The sequence below is a fragment of the Melanaphis sacchari genome, unplaced genomic scaffold (genome assembly GCF_002803265.2).
Source record: "Melanaphis sacchari strain LSU unplaced genomic scaffold, SCAv2.0 Contig2_pilon_pilon, whole genome shotgun sequence".
Classification (NCBI taxonomy): domain Eukaryota; kingdom Metazoa; phylum Arthropoda; class Insecta; order Hemiptera; family Aphididae; genus Melanaphis; species Melanaphis sacchari.
In genome coordinates this window covers 3,423,659-3,444,638 of record NW_020271173.1, presented here as the reverse complement: position 1 = coordinate 3,444,638, position 20,980 = coordinate 3,423,659, and the positions used below count along the sequence as shown (strand labels likewise).

The 20,980-nt window shown below is 23.1% G+C and overlaps 1 protein-coding gene across 1 annotated transcript in view; it reads right to left on the bottom strand.

Annotated features, from left to right (window-relative positions):
- The window catches only part of LOC112595934, a 30,512-nt gene that overhangs the window by 5,554 nt on the left and 3,978 nt on the right, over window positions 1-20,980 (bottom strand). Inside the window, 1 exon segment of the mRNA XM_025341341.1 lies at window positions 2,316-2,495. Coding sequence (XP_025197126.1) covers window positions 2,316-2,493 — 178 coding nt within the window. The 5' untranslated portion in view covers window positions 2,494-2,495.

Sequence of the window (20,980 nt, the reverse complement as noted above, 5' to 3'; positions counted from 1 at the left end):
GTATTAAAATTATTATTATACGTAAAACATAAATTAAACCGAACGACTTCTTATTAGTTTTACATTTAAATTTACCTATAAGTTATCATAAAATTAAAAAAATTACCATTGAAAAATAAATTTTTACTGAGTTGCTTTAATTCTATACAGAAATAGTTATTAATAATTATTCAGGTTATGCGAGTAATTCATCAGCTGCATATAATGTACAATTCAACCTAGTTTATAATTGTGTGTGAATCGTAAGAATGTTAATTTTTTGAATATATAATATGATAAAAATAACTCAACTCTATCAATCGATTAGGATACAAATACGATGAAAGTCAGTGTGAGGTAGGTAACTGGTACCTGCATATTGTATCATTAAATAATATTATATTCTATTAGTGTAGAAACTAACTATAAAAATAGATACGCCCTACTTATTATGAAGAATATTTTAAACTACGTTTTACTTTTGAACAGAATAAATTAACATGAATCAATTTTAAAGTATAGTAATTCAACTATTAATTATATTAATGAGTGTTGAATAATAAGTTTTTATTAATAAACTACCAATACATAAAATCGTAATTCAGCAAAAATTATTAAACCACACTAATATTTGTTTAATTCTTGAGTTACGCGAATTATAATTGTTTGTTAGTAGTTTGTCATAATTATTTTCTTTTTCTTTTTTTTTTTTTTTTTATTGATCTTGAAATGTACACACAATTTTCGCTTCGACAACTAGGGCTATTAACGTTACATTTTTAGAAAATAAATTTAAATATATATATATATATAATTTTATAATATTATTGGTTTTATCTTAAAGTAGGTTAAGCATTTTTTTAATTTAAAGAATTCTATTGTGTTAATTTCGTCTTTTGGATTTGGTCCTAAACTTCTTCTGATGTCATAATTATTTTTATATAACTCTGTTAATAAAATAATAAAATTAATAAAATCTAATATCATGATTTTTCATTTTTTTTTTTTTTTTTTTAAATATATTATCTCATTATGTTCAAAAAAATATGCTACGTATCTCTATCAATGAAAATATAAAATATAATTAATCATCACGCTTCGAGTGAAAATATCATATAAATATTTATTAAATTTTTTTCATGGTACTTTAAACGGCTAATAGCACATTTTCACATAAAGAGTACTTTTAAAAATCTATTATTAAACATAAATAAAACTCAACTGCAGGTCACTGCTACGATAAAATACGATTTTAGTTTTAAACAGTAGATAATTAATTTGATTTAAACAGAATATTAAATATTTTAATAATTAATTCTAACACTTGTAAAAGTAATGTATAGACATCTAAACTATGATAAGTATTAACTATATATTATATATTATAATACTATGTATTGTATTTATTTATTTTCATAAATATAAAATATATTTCTAACATTAATATTAAAAAAAAAACTGATTTACTTTGATATTATAATGAAAGTAATGTTGTAATAGTATCGAAGAAAAACATTTTTCACTGATTGTTCTATATTATATACACTTAAAATGTATATTAAATCCATCCGATTACAACTTAAACCTTTAATTCGTTTGTTTTTACGTAATAAAAAAAATATTATTAATAACAATAAAAATCAAGGAAAAATAGGACATGTATTTATTTAATTAAAACTATGTATTAATAGTGTTCCTAGTTAGATCCTTAGCCCTTGCTAGTTGCTCTATAATGATTGAGATTTATCTACTAATTAGTACATTATTAGTTATGTATAAAAATTTAATAGGTCAATTGCCTAATTGTAGTGTTATTGTTACTATTATATATTAAATCGTTATTCCCTCAACACTACTAAACTGATTTTGAAATTACTATTTATGTATAAAGCTTTGTACATATGGGACATCTGGGTCCCAATATTGAAAACATTGATTTTTAGTATAACAACTATATTATGTAAATATATTTAAATAATTATAAATTATTTAAATAACTTATATATTTTTATGGGTTTATTTTATAATACTCATACACTACACATGTATCATCAAATTTGAAATATGTATTCTTTTATACAGATAATTATTTATTAAAATTAATCTATTAATATATATAATAAAATTATCTTTTATAATCTAATATAGCTATTTGTTTAAAACATTGCAATAGTTATTATAACTATTTACTAGAGAATCAAATTCATCGTACCGCATTATATTTAAAATAATTCAGTAAATAATACGCAATATTATATTGTTTATTACGGTAAATAGATAAATAATTCAATTTTTAATGGACATTTCGTTTGTGTAATAAAAATAAATGTACATACCAATAATGGCCATTATGGCTCCGACAGCCATCAGAAACAATCCAAAAGATAATGCTTTGCACGCGTTCCAAAAGCATTTTTCTGCAATTGCTTTACTAGCAGCACTCAAAATTTGTATGTCTACGTTTGTTCGCCGATCTAAACCAGACATCCGATATGAAGAGCTACATTGCCGCATCACTGTATACACAACAAATAAAATATTTACATTAAATAAAGTGTACATTTTTAAATAAAAAATAAATTGATTTGTGGAGAACATATACATTTTTTATTGAAAAACCTACCCAAAATACATATTCATCGCTCATATATCTATATAATATGCTTTATATGCAACGTTGTCAGTTATCATGAAATACCCTTAATAATATAATTCTTACGCATTTTACTTGGCGTATCTAAAATTGAAAAAATACAAAGGTAAAATAAACCAGTGTATTTTAATATCAGTAAGTACAATACGTTTTCTTATAAATTTTTGTCTGGTCATCATTCATAATACAAAATAAAAACTTTTGATCTTTTATACTAACATCTATTACAATATGCTCATATTAGTTTATATAGCATTTTCTGAACTTTTTAGCGGCAATCGATAATTTCTTAGTACTTTAAGTTATTTTTTTTATTAAAATACTGAAAAGCGATCGATGGTACAAATGGTACAATATATTATTATTTGTTACGTTTATTAAATTCTTTATATTAAAGATGAAAATACGAGTTTTATACAATAACGATGTACCTACGACCAAGAAAAATGTATTTTTATAATTTCTTCGAAATAAAATATAAAAGACGTGAAAAAAGTTATCATATTATATAATATATTAATACTGATGAATACTACGAGTGCATGACAAATGTCATTATAATATATTTTGAATTTATGATGTACAACGCATTAACAGCAGTGACGTAATTTTAATGGATCGGAGCGTGAAGACACGCCGTGGTCCAAAGTAATTCAATATTTTTCTATTTTTCTATTATTTTTTTAAAATGATCTTACAATTTTAGATTAATAAAACATACAATAATATTTTTTTTAAATGTGTAAAATAATTTTAGTAATATGAATGCACCCCTCCCCTAGACCTCCCCATACGCTAAAATGAGTGAAGCCATCGCAAATTTTCCCCCTGTACTCAAATTTTCAAATGACGTCACTGATTAACAGATTCAGTATAGCCCCTCCCCTCCATATTTAAAGATGCACATAACTGAGTATTATTATTTAAGAGTATATATTTAAATATTATATAAATATAACCATTAAAATATCTAAGGATAAAAATTCAGAATTTGCCTTAGTAAAATGAACCAAAAGTTTTCTTGTTAAACATGATACATTATACTTTATTCAGTAGTAAATTAAATAAATTTCATGAATATATGCTGATGTATATGCCTAACATAGGTACCTAAAAATAGTAATAAAATATTCAACTTATGGATTATTTTTTTTATTCCTCCTCTATTTCCTAGATGTCTTTACTTATGAAGTTAAGAACACGGATAAAATGTTTCAATTCAAAACTGTTATACTTTAATATAATTTAAGTTTTGATTTGTTAGGTCATTTATTTGTTTTTTTTTTTTTTTCATTATATTTTATAGCATTTTTATCGATTTCTGTCTTTTCAAAGTACTTATACAATATATACACTAAAAAAAAAAAAAATAATGACTGTTTATGCTTTGAAAACTTATGATTAATTATAGTTCTAATATTTATTTAAAATATTTTCAATTTTTATCATTATTCTCTTAACAAATGAAAACCATATAATTGTTCAAACATATTAGACAAATCTGAGTATTGTAATTATACTGCCTTATTTAGTACTTCAATAACTGAAATAACTAAATAGAAAATAAACAGTCATTTTTGTTAAAACAGACAATTTTGTTTTATAACTTTATATTATATGTCTTGAAATAAAAATATTAACCTACTGTAACACCATATTTTATATATATTTAATTTTAAAACGTTCGAGATAATTTTTGAAAACATTTAGTTTGGTATAAAATACAAATAAACCAAGTACCTATTTATGATGACTTAAATAAATGTACCTATATAACTTGATAACATTTGATTATGAGAAAAATAATGAGCTACAAAGTACAATATGTACATATAAAATATACCATAGTAGGTATTAAAGTGTATATAGTGAATTAGTGACTATAGTGTATTTAGTGTTGTATATTATAAAAGTCATATTTTATGTAAAGTATTTTTACACTCGATTACATGTTTTAAATATTAAAGATCAATAAAAAAGTAAAAAAGTTTAAGTCTCATTTATTCTATAACAAATACCACATACATATTAATTTATACCAATACAATAATAATACCTACGTATAAATTATAATCTATTAAAACAGTTATTATTAAATACATAAAAGCTTTAACAATTTATAACTTAGTATAGATTTGTTATTGTACTCAAATAAATCATGTCCCAGAATACTAAATTCAATAATATTTCAATACATTTAATACCAATTGTAAATTGTAATACGGCTATTATGTCATTATCAGGTCTCCGGATTATATTATAAATTAACAATAAGTGATACAATAGCACCTAGTTAATACTGGGTAATTATAAATAATACATAAGTGACGTTTTAAACCAGTGTTTTTAAGCTCTTGTATAATATTATAACGACACGCTGTTAAAATATTTAATATTTTGCGACATACAATAAAAAAATATGAATAATGGGTATTATTTAATTTTAATTGGTAATATGAAATATGTAAAATAAGTCGATAACAGATAATTTATTTTTAAATTATTTAATTTATATTTTTCATAGAAATTATATTAAATAAATATAAGATTTTATAAATCGTGTCAGCAATTTTTATATTTTGTATCATTTAATAAACTTCGTGACGTATTTAGAGTTACTCGCTAACACATAGATTGAGAAATACAACTTTAAACTGAACTACATTTTTATAAATTGCTTAATGATAATAGCACGTGGATTTATTAAATAAAGTACAAAATTTAATCATTTTAATAACTTTAAACAAAAATATATATATATATAATTAAATATATGTACCTTTATTTGCTTAATGGAATCAAAATGTAAGTATTACTAATTCAATAGGTAATACGATTACTCAAAATATGTTGTAATAACTAATAATTATAATAGATTTATTTTACTGAATTATTCATCTTTCTTTTTTCCATAGAAATATCTGTTTAGTTTTTAATTCATAATAATACTCTGTAGATGATTAATGATTTTAGAATCTTTATCAGAAACTATTGGACAAACTAATTAAAAAAATTATAGATACAAATTAAAGTTTTCACATTTATTACTTTTTATAATTTACCTACAAGTATAAAGGTGCTCACTACAGCACTACAGTGGAGGTTAAAGTTGTTCGACGCACTACACAATAATTTTCTTTAAGATGAAACTAACTAAATCTTTCTTTCTATATATTAGTAAGTAAATAACTTCGTATTCTTTAGAATATTAATCAATAAATAACGTTTATTTCATAATAAAATGATAAATATTTATCTGTTTTACCTCAATAAATTCCTAGGTGGCCAAATAAATAGCTCGTACAAGTAAATTTTATTATTTTTGACTAATTTATATTGGTTGTTATTCACATGACGGTGGTGACTCCAGTGCACCTAGTTAAAACAAATATCATTGATATTTATTATAAATTTATATATTTTATTTATATAATTACACAATTATTTGATCCTAATAGGTTAATAACAGTATTTATTGACTTGGGAAAATTGTACTTAAAATAAGTTTCCCAGGATTAATAGTTCCGAATCGATTAAAAATATTCGTTATTCCAAATTTTAGATGAAGTAAATCACACAAAATAAATGCATACCTTTACTATATTGATGTTGCAATCACGAGTAAAATGAATTAATTATATTCTCTTGTGTTTTGTAATTCAAATTTACCAAGTACATGGAAGAAGAATAAATAAGTCGTTTATCAACGAGACATATTGTCATTTCCATCACAAGAAAATGCATAATTATAATAGGTATACAAGGTGACACTAATTATATTATTTTTAATACATATACATAGATACGCATGTACAACATACTACACTATATACTTATTATTCAAATAAAATTACATATTGTTCGTATTATTGAACAGCGTGAGTGAAATAATTTGGTCTTTTCATAACAAAATAAATTGGTATTAGCTATAAACTACTTGTAATAAAATACTATAAAAGACAAAAGAACGTATATTTATTTTGTATAATATCTATAAGTTACGTTAAGGTTTTTCAATCCAAAGTTTTTAGAATAATCAAAAATGCACCATGGTTTGTATTAAATAACGAACTTACGGTAATTTATAAAATACCCTCATGATATCTTCAATGATTGAACTAAATAATACTGACAAATATTTTTTACAATCATCATTATTTATTATATTATTTAATCTGAGTATAGCGTATAATGAATTAATACACATACAACAATATATGCCTCAAACTTGGACGTTTTTAAACTAAAAAAATAATAAAGCTACAAAATAAATTTTTTTTTATATTTTATCTATGTAACTCAGCTTTAAATTTCTCATGATAATTTTATTTTTGTATTTTATTCCTATACCATTATCATTATTATATTATTATGTTGACATTTACTATTATTAACATATACCTATCTCAAAACTTAATTTGTATAAAACGTTAAAAATGTTACATTTATAACATTAAATTTAGAGTCTTAACGTATTGTTATTATTACTTATTACTACCTAATAAGCTACTACTTTATTAGTATAAAAATGAAATTTCTGAACAATCGTATTTAAAAAATTAATACAGAAATAAGCTCCATTTTTAAAGTGATTTACAAGCAAAAATAAATTCCATTCAGCCTGGTTTTGCATAAAATAAACAGAAACAAATTTCACAAAAAATATTTTAAAATTTAAAATTTAAATTTAATTCATAGATTCAAAAACTAAGATATTTTACATTTATACATATTATACAAAAGAATTATTAAAAAAAGACGCATGTAATAAAATTTAAACTCTATTTAACTTTTAGAATTAAGGAATACAAGTATTGATCATAAAAATGTCAAGTGGTACTTGGTGATGAAAAGGTTGGGAGAAACACTAGTTGTGAGTAAAACTTGTTAAATAAAAAAGATTACACGTAAATATGGATACGAATACCAATTTTAATATTAAATATACATGTATTATAAAATACTTACTTATTTATATTAAAATATATAACTATTGGGTTAACATTTATTTTGAACGTTCTAAAATATTATTTAGGTAGCTTTTTATTACACAATTTTATGATTGTTATGAGCTAATCAAAAAATGTAAAATTCTAAATAAAATGAATTTGTATCTTCTAACAGTGGGTAATACCTACTTATTTACTACTTAAATACTGATTTGTTTTGTACTCCAAAATATTAAGACTTTTCAATACTTATGTTTTATTGAGTTAAACTTTAAATATCTGAGTATAATACGTATCAACTTACCACTTTACTTAAATTATAACTTATACTTACTGAATTCATTAATAGTGCTTCAATTATTGTACAAGATTTTAAGGTATTATTAAACGCGAATAAAATATAATAAAATACATCAATTACTCGTATGATATCAAACAAAGTTTCGCAGTGTGCATTTTCCTATATTGTTTTTGTGTAGGTAGTTTAAATTTGCAGTGATGGATGAAAGCTGTATCTCTGAGCAAGTGTTTTGAAGAAAAAGTTTCGTTATTACCTCAATAAATAGGTATATAGTCAGTGGACTAGTAGCTACTATTATTTATCGTAAAATACTTTAGACCCACGATATAAAATATATGTAATTCTGGAAATTCGTTTCACCAAACAAAAAGAAAAAATGGATTAAGTGAAGAAATGCAATTACTTTGCGCGCGTATTTCAAATATTATTCGTTCGCGTAGTACTATGTTTCGAAAAGGATGACAAATCACATTTTGTACGTATATATATTATATATCACATATGTATAACATATAGGTAGGTATGCATAGAGAGAGAGTGAGAGATATATAGTCGCAGCGAGATCAATTGTTAGTAAAACCCAGTACGTAATCGAATCGGAACAAAATAGTGCGTGCAATAAAAATTGCTGTCTATATCGAACTATTGCCAGTATTTTATTGATTTATTTTAAAATAAATACCTACAAAATACATGCATGTATTATTGTTGTTATTACTTTCGAGGCCGACTTCTCGTAGTCAGTGCAAGCAGTACCGTCGCACCGAGTTCCGCGTACATTTAAAGGCCTCGCCGTCAATCGGCAAAATAAATTATTGGAATTTGGGACCATTATTATTGCTGTGGTTGTTACTTGTATTGAAATGTATTATTATATTACTAACTGTTCATAGATGTAATATTCGTATTACTTTTTTAATTAATTCATTTGATGTGAGAACGTCGGGCCGACCCACCGAGGTCTAACTGATCGTCCAGCATCGTCATGCATCAACGACGTACCTACAGATTAATCTAATACGTCTACCTATTCTTCCAATTAATGTGATTACAATTATTGCACTTTTATTTCTATTGTTATAATTTAATATTTATAAGCACTCCTTGTAATATACATCATTATTGACATCTCGTCCTGATTGACAGATCATGATTTAACAAATAATTTAATTAATCGTCACGATACTAACATTTATTAATTAATTAATGGAACAATGGCGTATGTAAAAATTAATTTAAGGGAGGGGGGGGGGGTTTAAAAAAATTATTTGATCAATATTTTAAGCTAAATTTATTTTAATAATTATAGACACTAAACATTACTTGAATAAAACACAGATAAAATACATAAATTAAATTAAAACAGACAAAAACTAACCTAACTTAACCTGAGCCACATTTTGTATTATTTCATTTTGAATTATGGGACTAATATAAACCGATTTTCCCGACGAATTCGTCAAATAAGTTTTTAGTATTAAATCACCACTTTATGCTCGGAATCTTAACAAAAATCGAAATTTACCGTCTTTTTTTATATTTTTTTAATTTATCTTTTTCAAAATTAAAAATAGGCCCACTATTGTCATGACCTCTCAAGGTTAGCTCTTGACGACTACAAAAAATTATAGTGTCTATTATTGGAATTAATATCAGGCGATGTTTGTTAACTTGAACTTTTCTAAATAGATCTACATGTAGTAATTTAATAATATTACGAGTAGATATAATATCTATTCTACAATATGAGCATAAATTCTACAGAGTGATAACTAAATACAATTTAATATTTCAACCATCTTAGTTATATAATCAACGCTCGTAAAAAACCATACATTTCTGGAAGGGGGGGGGGGGGTGAACGCCACAGTATTAGAAAATACTTAAAAGTATCTAGAAACCAAATAATGAAATTACATTTAGTATATATCATTTTTAATGATCAATAAAAAATTATGATTTTATTATTGTTATTTTTACAATATGTACTTAAAAATTATTGTAATGTGATGTAGTGTCTTGAATCTTCTAACGACTAATTACTATTAAAATATAATATATTGTACTATTTAACTTTTGAAATAAAATCATTTTTTTTTTTTTCGTTTTAATGATAAAATAAAATGGTTGTCCAATTTGGCAATACTTAAAGTTAATATCCAGATCATAACAATTTTGTATTTTTAACAGAGAATAATTTATTCTGTATTAAATAATTAAGTTATACATTTTTTTTTACTATACTCATAAGAAACAGTTCACTTTTACAATCTTATATAACGCATGTATTAGACAAAGACAGAAAATCACCGCTTCCAATCCACTTAAGTAAAAACACATTTGACGTTTTTTTCCCTAGATTCCGTAGACCTATAAAAAAAGTTCATAGCCTATATAACTTTATGGCAAATAAAGTATATTTGTTGTACAACCAACCTAGTACCTATAAAGTCCGGACCTATCCTGAGTTTTTTTTTCTATGTAAACGTCGATTAAAAATTATTTACATTGTGGAAATACTTAAATATTTAATACAAAGTTCTTTAATATTTGATCAACCTAAATGTGAAAAATAAATTCTACCAAAAAACCAAATTAATTTTTTATGAGCATTTTAAAGTTCGAAAATTTACAACATTCGATATTCACCCGTAAAATAATTATTTTTACTCAAATAATTTTTAATATTTTATTGTATTTCAAAAAAATAATAACATTCAATACTTGAAACTTTCACCAAATATTTATATTATTATTTTAATTTTATGATAACATTTTCAACATATTATTTTAACACTTTTTAAGTTATTATAGGCATGATAAATTTTTAATATTGTTTAAGTAGTTTTTTTTTTTATAAATATTGATTCAAAATTATTTACTAAATAGAAATACTTAAAAATTTAATATGAGATTTCACAAAATATATTATTTTATCTGTATAAAAATATTTAAAATACATATACACAATTTTTTTTTGTACACCTTTTAAGATAAATTTCGACAATTTATAAATACAAATTCGAAAATTTGTTAAAATCGTAAAAACTTTCAAACTGTAGTTAAAAATTCATAAAAATTCATCTTTCTGTATCTAAGTTTTGAAAATTGTATACAATATATTTCATAAGTAGCTTATATTGGAATATAAAAAATATATTAAGACATTTCAATTTCAATTTGGTCGAAATTACTTATTTAAACGACAAATAACGATATTTTAATAAATTATTTTGTCGTGTATAAAAATATTATTAGAGAAAATCTTTTTTATTATTTATGAACTTACTATACTCAATTAAATTTTCAAATTATGTAGATTCACGATGTTTCATGATGATTACTGTATGGTAATAATAATTAACTTAAAAGTAAACATAATTTATATAATTTGATATAAATATATAATATTATAATTAAAGACCAGATTTATATGCATTTTAAATTGTAAAATATACATGCAAATATGCATCAAAAAAGTCAAAATATACAAGTAAAAAATGCATAACATTCAAAATCAAATTTTTATTTTTATTAAATTTTATATTTGATTTTAATTTTTCAGTGATAATATCATTTGGTAATACATTTAAAAAAATATTTTACTAAAAATAAATAGTAGATACATTGGTGATATAAATAGAAAAAAGTATGGTTTAATGTAGTATGTTAATTGAAAAAACAATAAGTCATTAAAGATTATTCTTTAAGACGTAAAATATTTGATATTATATAAACTTACCTATAATCTGTGTTTTTTTTTGCTCAACGTCTTTTTGGATCGTTAAGTGTATATATGTACGGTTTTTTGTTAAAATATGCAAAAATATGCAGAATATTCTCTAACGTCAGAATAATATACAAAAATACGTAGTATACAATTTTGATACTTAATCAATTAATTAACGATTAGTGGACACTCATTGACTGCATGTATATAATGTTGAAAATAGCAACATACATTTTATGCAAAATCCGATCTTTAATTTTATTATAATAATTGAATATTAATAATATAATAAATGCAATATTTTCGGGAAAAATTATATAGAATATAATATTAAAAGTAAATTAAATGACTTTAATAATAGCTCTTTTAAAAACGTTATGTACAATAGAACGGTACTTCACTACCTTTCTTAAACTTAACATAAATAATTCAAGCATATAATATTACCAGTCCAGTGTAATATGTATTACCGAAAATATTCAGTTGTTGTTTATACCATTTCACAGAAGTCAGTTCCTCTGCTAAGCAATATAAAAAGCGAAATGCCAATCTGTGTACATACACACAAAGAAAATACGACTTCCAAGAAACAAATTCTTAACAAAAATAATAATATTTTTTTAACAGAATTTAACATTATATTTCCATAAAATTTGTTTTTTGAAATACAATTTTACTTAGTTACCAGGCCCAAACACTCGTTTTTTCGGTAAAACACTCTTTTCTTAAAAGAATGTTACGGCATTTTTTTCGTTTATTGGCTGATCCCAGATTTGCATTTTTTATAAAAATAAAATATGCTAATAAATACAAATAAGACAATAGTATGAAATAAATGCAATAATATCTTTGACACTCTCTAATACTGTTTACACTTACCTACACATTTAACAGACGAGAGTGAAATAAATTGTCAGAATGTTCCATTCCATTTTAACGGGAAAACCTACTTAATAGCGTATAAATGGGGGTTACCCATTTGCGCCAAAAAAAATTAATTCGTTTTGGATACAGCCCATTTGCGTCAAAATAAAGAAGTATGTTTTTTTCCGACAGCCCGTTGTGCCAAATTCACCTGCATAACAATTTTACAATAACAAATAGGTTAATTCGTATATTTTAAAAAAAGTCGTGTCTGTAATATAATAAAGTTATTTTTATAATTCTATAGATTTTAAAGCTTTGTATATTACTGCGTAGAAAGATAGAAAACAAGTATTACATCAGTTTTATTATGTTATACGATGTAGATGCTCCGTTATCATTATTCGTCAAAAGAACGATTGCAGTGTGATTTTATCAGACATTCGTTTCGTTACCTACACTACATCTACATGTCTACATAATATTTTTGTTAAGATAAATATAATTACGTTATACTAAACAATATTTGAATTATAAATTATGAGAATGAAGTTCATGACAAGCAAAAGAGGATAAAAAATAATTGTAGAAAATGACTATGAATATATTTAAGCAAATACATCTTTTAAAAACGTTGAAAATAAAGTTACATATTTACTATATGTACTATAACTAACTATTTATTACTGTTTAAAATAATTTGTATTATTGATTATTATTTAAAAATAAAATTATACAATTGACTAAAATTTTAATAAAACTGTATTGATTATTATTTGAGAAAAAAAAATATTATTTTATTATAATTATACCGAGTAAATTTGACGCAAATGAGCTGTCAGAAAAAACAATTTTTTTGTTTTGACGCAAATGGGCGTAGTTGCAAAAACCAAAAATTACCTGCATTTATAAGGTTTTTCCTGTATTTCTAAAAATTTATACCACATTTTTCAAAATTTAAGTATATTTTACAAGTTTTATAGTTAATTCAATTCACAGCCCAACTCATCACGTTCTGTTAATTTGTTAACACGTGCCTACTTATTTAATCTGATACCATAATCTGTTTTATAATCGGACCCAAACAATAGCCATTTACGCATTCTATATATCTATGTGTTTATATATATATCGTATACCGTGTTTACAGTTTTCACATTAAATTATATTATAAAAACGAGAAAACAAGGAAATAAGATGGCTCAACAAGGTTCATTCCAAATAACGAATCTTTTAATGTTTATATTAGACCTATGTGTCTTCTTGATGCCAAAAACATGGTGAGATTATTGGAGTCCCATTGCAATTAAGACAATATTTTTTCTCAATTTGTATACTTTATATATTTTATTATAATGTCTTAAGTTTTTGAATCAGACTATTTTTTTTTTATTTTTTTTTTTTTTATTTTGGTTTTATTTATTTGATTTTAAATTTTGTATAGATTGTCTAATAAATCCGTCTGATTTTTTAATTATTCTTTATTGAGCTCATCATCATCCTAACTATCATATTCCTTGTATTTACAATTGATGCTTCAAATATTTTTTAGCAGAGTATTATCAACATATATATAAAATTCATCAGCCATTTTGACATAAATATTTTCATCATTCTTAAATAATACAACTTCATAATGGGTTTCTTCTGCCAACTTTGCATCCATGGTAAAAGAAAGAACTTTTAAATGTCTCTCAATATCTGTAAGTTTCAACAAACGATTATCAAACTGATCTACAATACCTGTTGGTAAACCATCATTAAACCATTTAAACTACACTCAATTATTTTAAATAGTAATTTTGTTATCAAACTTGAAGTACGGTTGATAAATTATGAATTTCAACTTTGTAAAATTCACCATGATATAAACAAAAAATATTAACAATTTTTCAATTGATTTTTGAATATGACTTTACTTATTTTCACCAGGTGTTAAGATTAAACATGCATTTCCTACAGTGGCACTAGTTAATTTTCAACAATTTTATTACTGATAACATCATCAATTTATTTTTGAAGTGCAATAGCTCTCTCAGAAAATTGCATATTATACTTACTAAAAAGCATTTTGAACTTTCTTTAAAATGAATAATTATATTTTATATTACGAGTATGTTCTAAGACAAATTAATCTATTGTACTTTTATTATATAAATTTTATTTTTTTGTTTTTCGTAATATTAAATGATATATTTTATTTTTCAATGATTAAGGGTTTTGTAGCAATTATTCATTACCTATATTACACTATAAATCTATAAACACTTTTTATAATGATAAGCAACCAAATATTAAAATTATCTAAGAACACTGTTGTAGTCTATAAATATTTCTATAACCGTATCTAAGTAGTGTTATGTTAACACTGTTAATCATGCTACCACGGTTTTAACAGTGAGTTGTGGCGGTTGTAGACATTGAACAATGGTTCAATGATTGTAAAATATAGTACAAATAAGTACAAATACATAGATCGTTGATTTAGAAGATATTTTCTAATGTCGACAGGACATAAACTAGCTTCTGGACTTATGACTCTATGAGATAGGTAGTAGAATATTTATAGTTAACATATATAACGACACGATTAAAGATAATCAGTTAAAGATGTGGAAACCAAACTTCGATTACGAAAAAAATCTAGAAAAAACAGTTAAATTTCAACTGGTAGCGTCTTGGTCACTTCTATAGAAAGTAATCTGTGTGACTGAGCATAATAAGGTAATTATAAACTAATATTATATTATTTTAGATTTTTAAGTTTTTATTTAATTTTTATTATAACGAATCTGTTACACATTTTTTGAATGGTAAAATTATGAATTTATATATATACTACCAAATAATATTTAGATAACTAATATTAATTGAGATTTTGCAATTTTAGGTATACAATAATTTAAGTTTTGTTATAAATAACTTCTTAGTTTTTATATAATGTCAGATAATGCTACCTATAAAATATACTTAAATTAATATACTCGAGATAAGCAGTTGATAAAATGCTTCGATTATCAACTTTGAAAGTGTTTTTAGGTTGAAAATTTAATCTATATTGTACTTTAGATAGATAAATATAAGAAAACCACAAAAAAATTAAGGTAAAACGAGAATTTTACGCAAATTCGATTTTCAATAAAATCGTTTTTGTGTGTGTGTGTGTGTGTGTGTGTTATTCAAAAACAAACAGATACTTGAAATTTTCATTAAATATTTGTATTATATAATTTTATGACAAAATTTTCAAAATATTTAAACTATTTTTGAGTTATAATTTTTTTCTATAATTGGAAGATAAAAATTATTCACTGAATTAAATCTCTAGAAATTAATAATAAGATCCCTCAAATGTTGTTCTTATATCTGTATAAAAATGTAAAAAATCCATACGCACAATTTTTTTCATATGTTTTTGAAGTTAGAATGTTGAAATTCGTCAAAGTCACAAAATATTGCAAACTATTTTGTAGCTAGAAATTCATAAAAACCTTTCATTTTTATCTAAGTTTTTAAAATTTAATTTAAGATTCTTTAAAATTAGTTCGTATACAATCATAAAATCTAAAAAAATATATTAATAATTACTTTTTATAAACGCTTTAAGTTAAAATTCGTACAAGACTACTCATTCAAACATTTAAACAACGATGTTAATTATTTAGTTATAATTAAAAAACATTCGTGGGATTTTTAAACTTATATATTTGTATTACAGAAATGGATAACTTGCGGATCATATCTTGTATATGAAATCAAGGATATATCATTGAATTCGAATTTAACATATCCTCTATAGTTACCCACTCGAAAAATATTATACAGCAGGAGTGGTTCAATTTTTTTTACCCTTTTTTTAAAATTATAAAATATAGAATAAACCAAGCTATAAGCATATATTACAAACTTTTAAAATTTATTAATAGTTTACTTGATTGTAAATTGCAATGAAATTACTCGTATTAAGGTGAATAATATGACAAAATACGTTAAATATTAGATATTTTATAACAATTTTTAATGTATACATACTTCAAAAAATATTTATGAATTTAATAAATAATAAAGAGTAGTAGGTAGGATAAGAAAATTAAAATAAAGTAATTGTATTGAATACTTCTGAAGATGGTATGGTAAATATTCAAAAGCCTAATTAACTTAAATAATTTGCACTTCTTATTTATTTAACATAGCATAATTATAATTTTTAAAGTAAAATTTTAACAATTATGTAATTTAAATGAAACTTTAAGAAAATAATTTAAATATAATTTTAAATTATCATAAATTAATCAATTGGCTATCAACTATATCTAGTGTTTATGTGACTTAGTCTTAGTGACTTTGTCACTAAATAAATTGTAAAAAAATAGTAAGTACTTATAAATTGGCTTCAACATTTAAAAATAAAACTATAATAATTTAGTTTTTTTTTTTCAATCCATATGTTGGCTTACAACTCCCCTTCCCCGTTCTTCAGGGTCACTCACACCATTTTTTGAATGCTCTATAGTCTATATAGCTTCCAGATCACGCATCTTTCTTAATTTGCCCAAAAAACGTGTTTTAGGGTCGTTCAAATGATCTTTTCCTTTAATCGTACCTCTATTATTGTACTATAAATTAAAGTTCTTCTGGATGTTTAAGTGTGTACATATCCTACTATTTTCCATCTCCTCACCCTAATGTTATCCATTAATATGCATACTCGTATACGCAATATAATAATTATTAATTCCTATAATCCTGTGAGTTATAGGTAACAAACATATTTTGAAGAAGTAATTTTCATTCAGTTTCCCTTCAAACAGCGGCTTAAAATCAGTGAATAAAAGGAAAAAATTACAAATGGTGTAATATTTTGCGAATGTTTAATTAAATTAAATCTAGGTGTTTTATTTTTAAATTAAGTTCGAGAGCAAAAACTAAATAAAATTGTTAATATTTATTTTTTTTTAATTTCCAGAATACTATAACTTTTAAATTCTTAGATAATGAACAATTTAATAAGTTAAAGTGATTATTCCATTATAAAAATAATATTTTAGAGAAAAATATATATAATATACCTACAAGGTATATACAGTATACAAGACATAATGTTGATAGAAAATATATATTAGTCTCGTTTAATAGAACGCCGTGATTCAATATTAAAAGTAAAATATATATTATACACGAATAGAAATGGGACAGTTGTTTTAACTATATACCATATTGTCAAGCATTATAATTGGAGTAAACTGCATTTGTAGGTTAAATCAACTACAATAGAGCTTTGATCTAAATATAATATTTCAACTATTTGAAGGTATTGAAATAACTCGTAAAAATTGTTATTTTGAGAATCCAGGTTATTTAATTTAACATGTTTTGAGGATTAAAATGACTACAAGTTAATGAGTTATTCTGAATTATTTTTACTCTTAAAATAAATATCGATGCACGTTGTTGTGACTAGCCTAGTTGATATGATAATTGATAGTATGCTGTGTTCTTGTTTATATATATAAATTATATATAAGTAACATTATTAGTTTGTGTATTTCTTTTGTTAATATTTTTGATATTCGCGGTATTTTTGTTCTCGTTGTTCGTCTTTTCAGTTTTTCACTTATTGTCTCAGTACAGTGATTATATAACATTAAATTAAATTAAATTTTTTATCTGCATTTATTTTTTTATAATTTAGACAAGTTTCATCACACGTTCGTTCCGTATCCTGTATATCTTAATTATTCGTGTTGCCAATGATAGAATTTAAGGTATCTATTATATATAATTTATTAATGTACGTAAATAGTAAAATATTTCATAAAATTAATTATAAAATTTTGTTATACAAATGTATATTATAATTTGTAAATATTAATTTCATAAATACGTATAAATGGTCTTTGAAATGTTTTCGACGTGGTTCTTATTCTATGTAATCTGCAGTGCCCCACTATAATAATAAATACCTTATTTGAATTATTGTGCTTATGACTTTTTTATAATACTCAACCCTCATGACAGTTCCACAAAGTGTAAGATAGTTTAGACGACTCAAAGTAAATTTTACGATCACAAGATATGTAGCCACGCGTCTAACTTCTTACAACATAATTTAAAATTAACCTAATTCTCTCTATTCTCCTTCTCTCACTTTCTCTCTCTCTCACTCTCTCTCTCTCTCTCTCTCTCTTTATAAATTATTAAATTTGTTTTTATAAAAGTGGGTAAGTAGGTTTTAAACTAATTATAATCAATTATTCGAAGTTAAAACAAAACCGTACCTATGATTATGAAATTATATATATATATTATTTTTTTAAACTCTTTATCAAAAATATTAATAGACATTGTTATTATGTATTAACCAAACACCTTATAAATTCAATTTTTTCAAACCAATTTTTTATATGTCTTTTAACTTAAAACATTATATTATGTACTCAAATAATTTAAATTACTTAAAAAACTTAAATAAAACATACATAAATAATAATTATTGATAGTTGAAAGATTTGAAAATATTGATAATGTATTTTTGGTTTTTTTTTTTAATACGATTATTCAGTAACGACTAGTATCCACAACGAATTAAATTATGTCAGTTCATAAGATGCTTTATCGAAATTGCATTTCTGCTGGATTGACAATAGATTTATTCTAGGACAGCATTGAACCTATATAATCCGGCTTTACTACTCTGGGCTCACAGTGAGAAAATCCTACGTTTGCTGGTTTACCACGACAAATTTAATGTTTATACGGTTTATAGTTTATGCTGAAGCACCGCAAAAGTACAATTTTTAAGTATCTAAGTGAACAGAGTTAGATCAAAACATTAAGTAACAAATTAATTAAATTATGTTTGATATTTTAATTTTTAAAAGCTATAAAAAAAAATGTAAGTTAGGGACCAGGGCTTGAAATTGATTGTACCTAAATATCGATAAAAATTGTTGAAAATCTTATAAGATAATAAAATTGAAATTTTTTTTTTTTAATAGTTATGCAATAAAATTAATTTACATATAAACTTCAATTTTTAATTGTATTTTGTTTTATATGAGAATCAACTTAAATATTTACTGTTTATAACATAAACCAAATAATTAGAATATTTAAAACTATAATTCAAATATATTAGTAATTATGTATTTCAAAATCAATTGTAATATTTTATAGGTCTATATTGTGATCATTGAATTATTCAAATAGAATATATAATAATAACATGCATAATGCATATTTATAAGTATATTTGAATATTTTTTTGTTAAGTTTTCTTTTTAAAGTTATATGTGTATTGTGTGAATAACAAAATAATTATGCTTCTTCAGTAACCCAAATATCTTCTTTGCAGAATAAAAGCTTTCAGAAATATTTAATAAACCTTAATTTTTGTTGAATAAATTTAAAAAAATTCGATAATCAAAATTATATTGTTTTTATACATTATTATTATGTTATTAAATATTAATACATTATTACAATCATTATTGTACATCTATTAATATTATTATCATATCTATATTATACCACATTTATTTACGTAAAAATTAAAATATAATAACTTGGTATTTTAACATAAATGTAAAATCATACAATTTACATAATATATTATATTAATTATTTAGTATACATGGACTCTTATATTAGTTTTATTTTAAACTTCATGATTTTTGTAATTGAATCACATAAAATACAATATATTAAGATAGTGTTAATTACGTATTTGTGTAAAAATAATATTTTAAAATAAATTAAATTTCTTGAATTTCTAAGTCTGAAACACATATTTAAAAATACATTATTAAAATTACATAATAACCATTTCACTTATCGTTTATTTCGGTGTTTTCGATGCTCAAATAAATTTTTTTGATTAATTAGATAAATTTTTAACTATTTTTATGCGGACGTATAAGAATAATATTAAAGTACGATAATTTCAAGGAAATCAAAGTTTAACCCTATACATAGTTTAGACTAAGACCATTGTTTAACTGATGTCTATATTACTTTTGATCGATGTACCTATACATTAGCAGTATTCTCTAGGGAAATAATACTACCTAATATAATATATTAAATATTTCAAACAATCTCAACTATTTCAAAAAATAATTTTAAAGATTTTAATGTTATTTAGTGTATGATTATGTTTTTCTCAAACCAATGGTAGCTAATTTCCTGGTATTTTAGCATAATATAAATTATAATCCATATTTTATTTTTTGAAATCTTAATTAAAATTACAAATAAAAATTAATGTTCAAAACTGAAATTCACCGTTGTGCAGTACCAAAAAATATTAATATAAAAGCAGCGGTGATGAATGATGATATTATAACAACTTTTGACGGAAACTTTTTGTTAGGTGAAGGTCAACGAAATCATTGAGGTAAATTAGTAGATATATACGCGAGCATTTATCAACATTTAGCACTTAACGCCTAAGTGCATATTCTTCTGAAAAGATGACTTTGATATGAAGAAAATTGTTTCAAAAA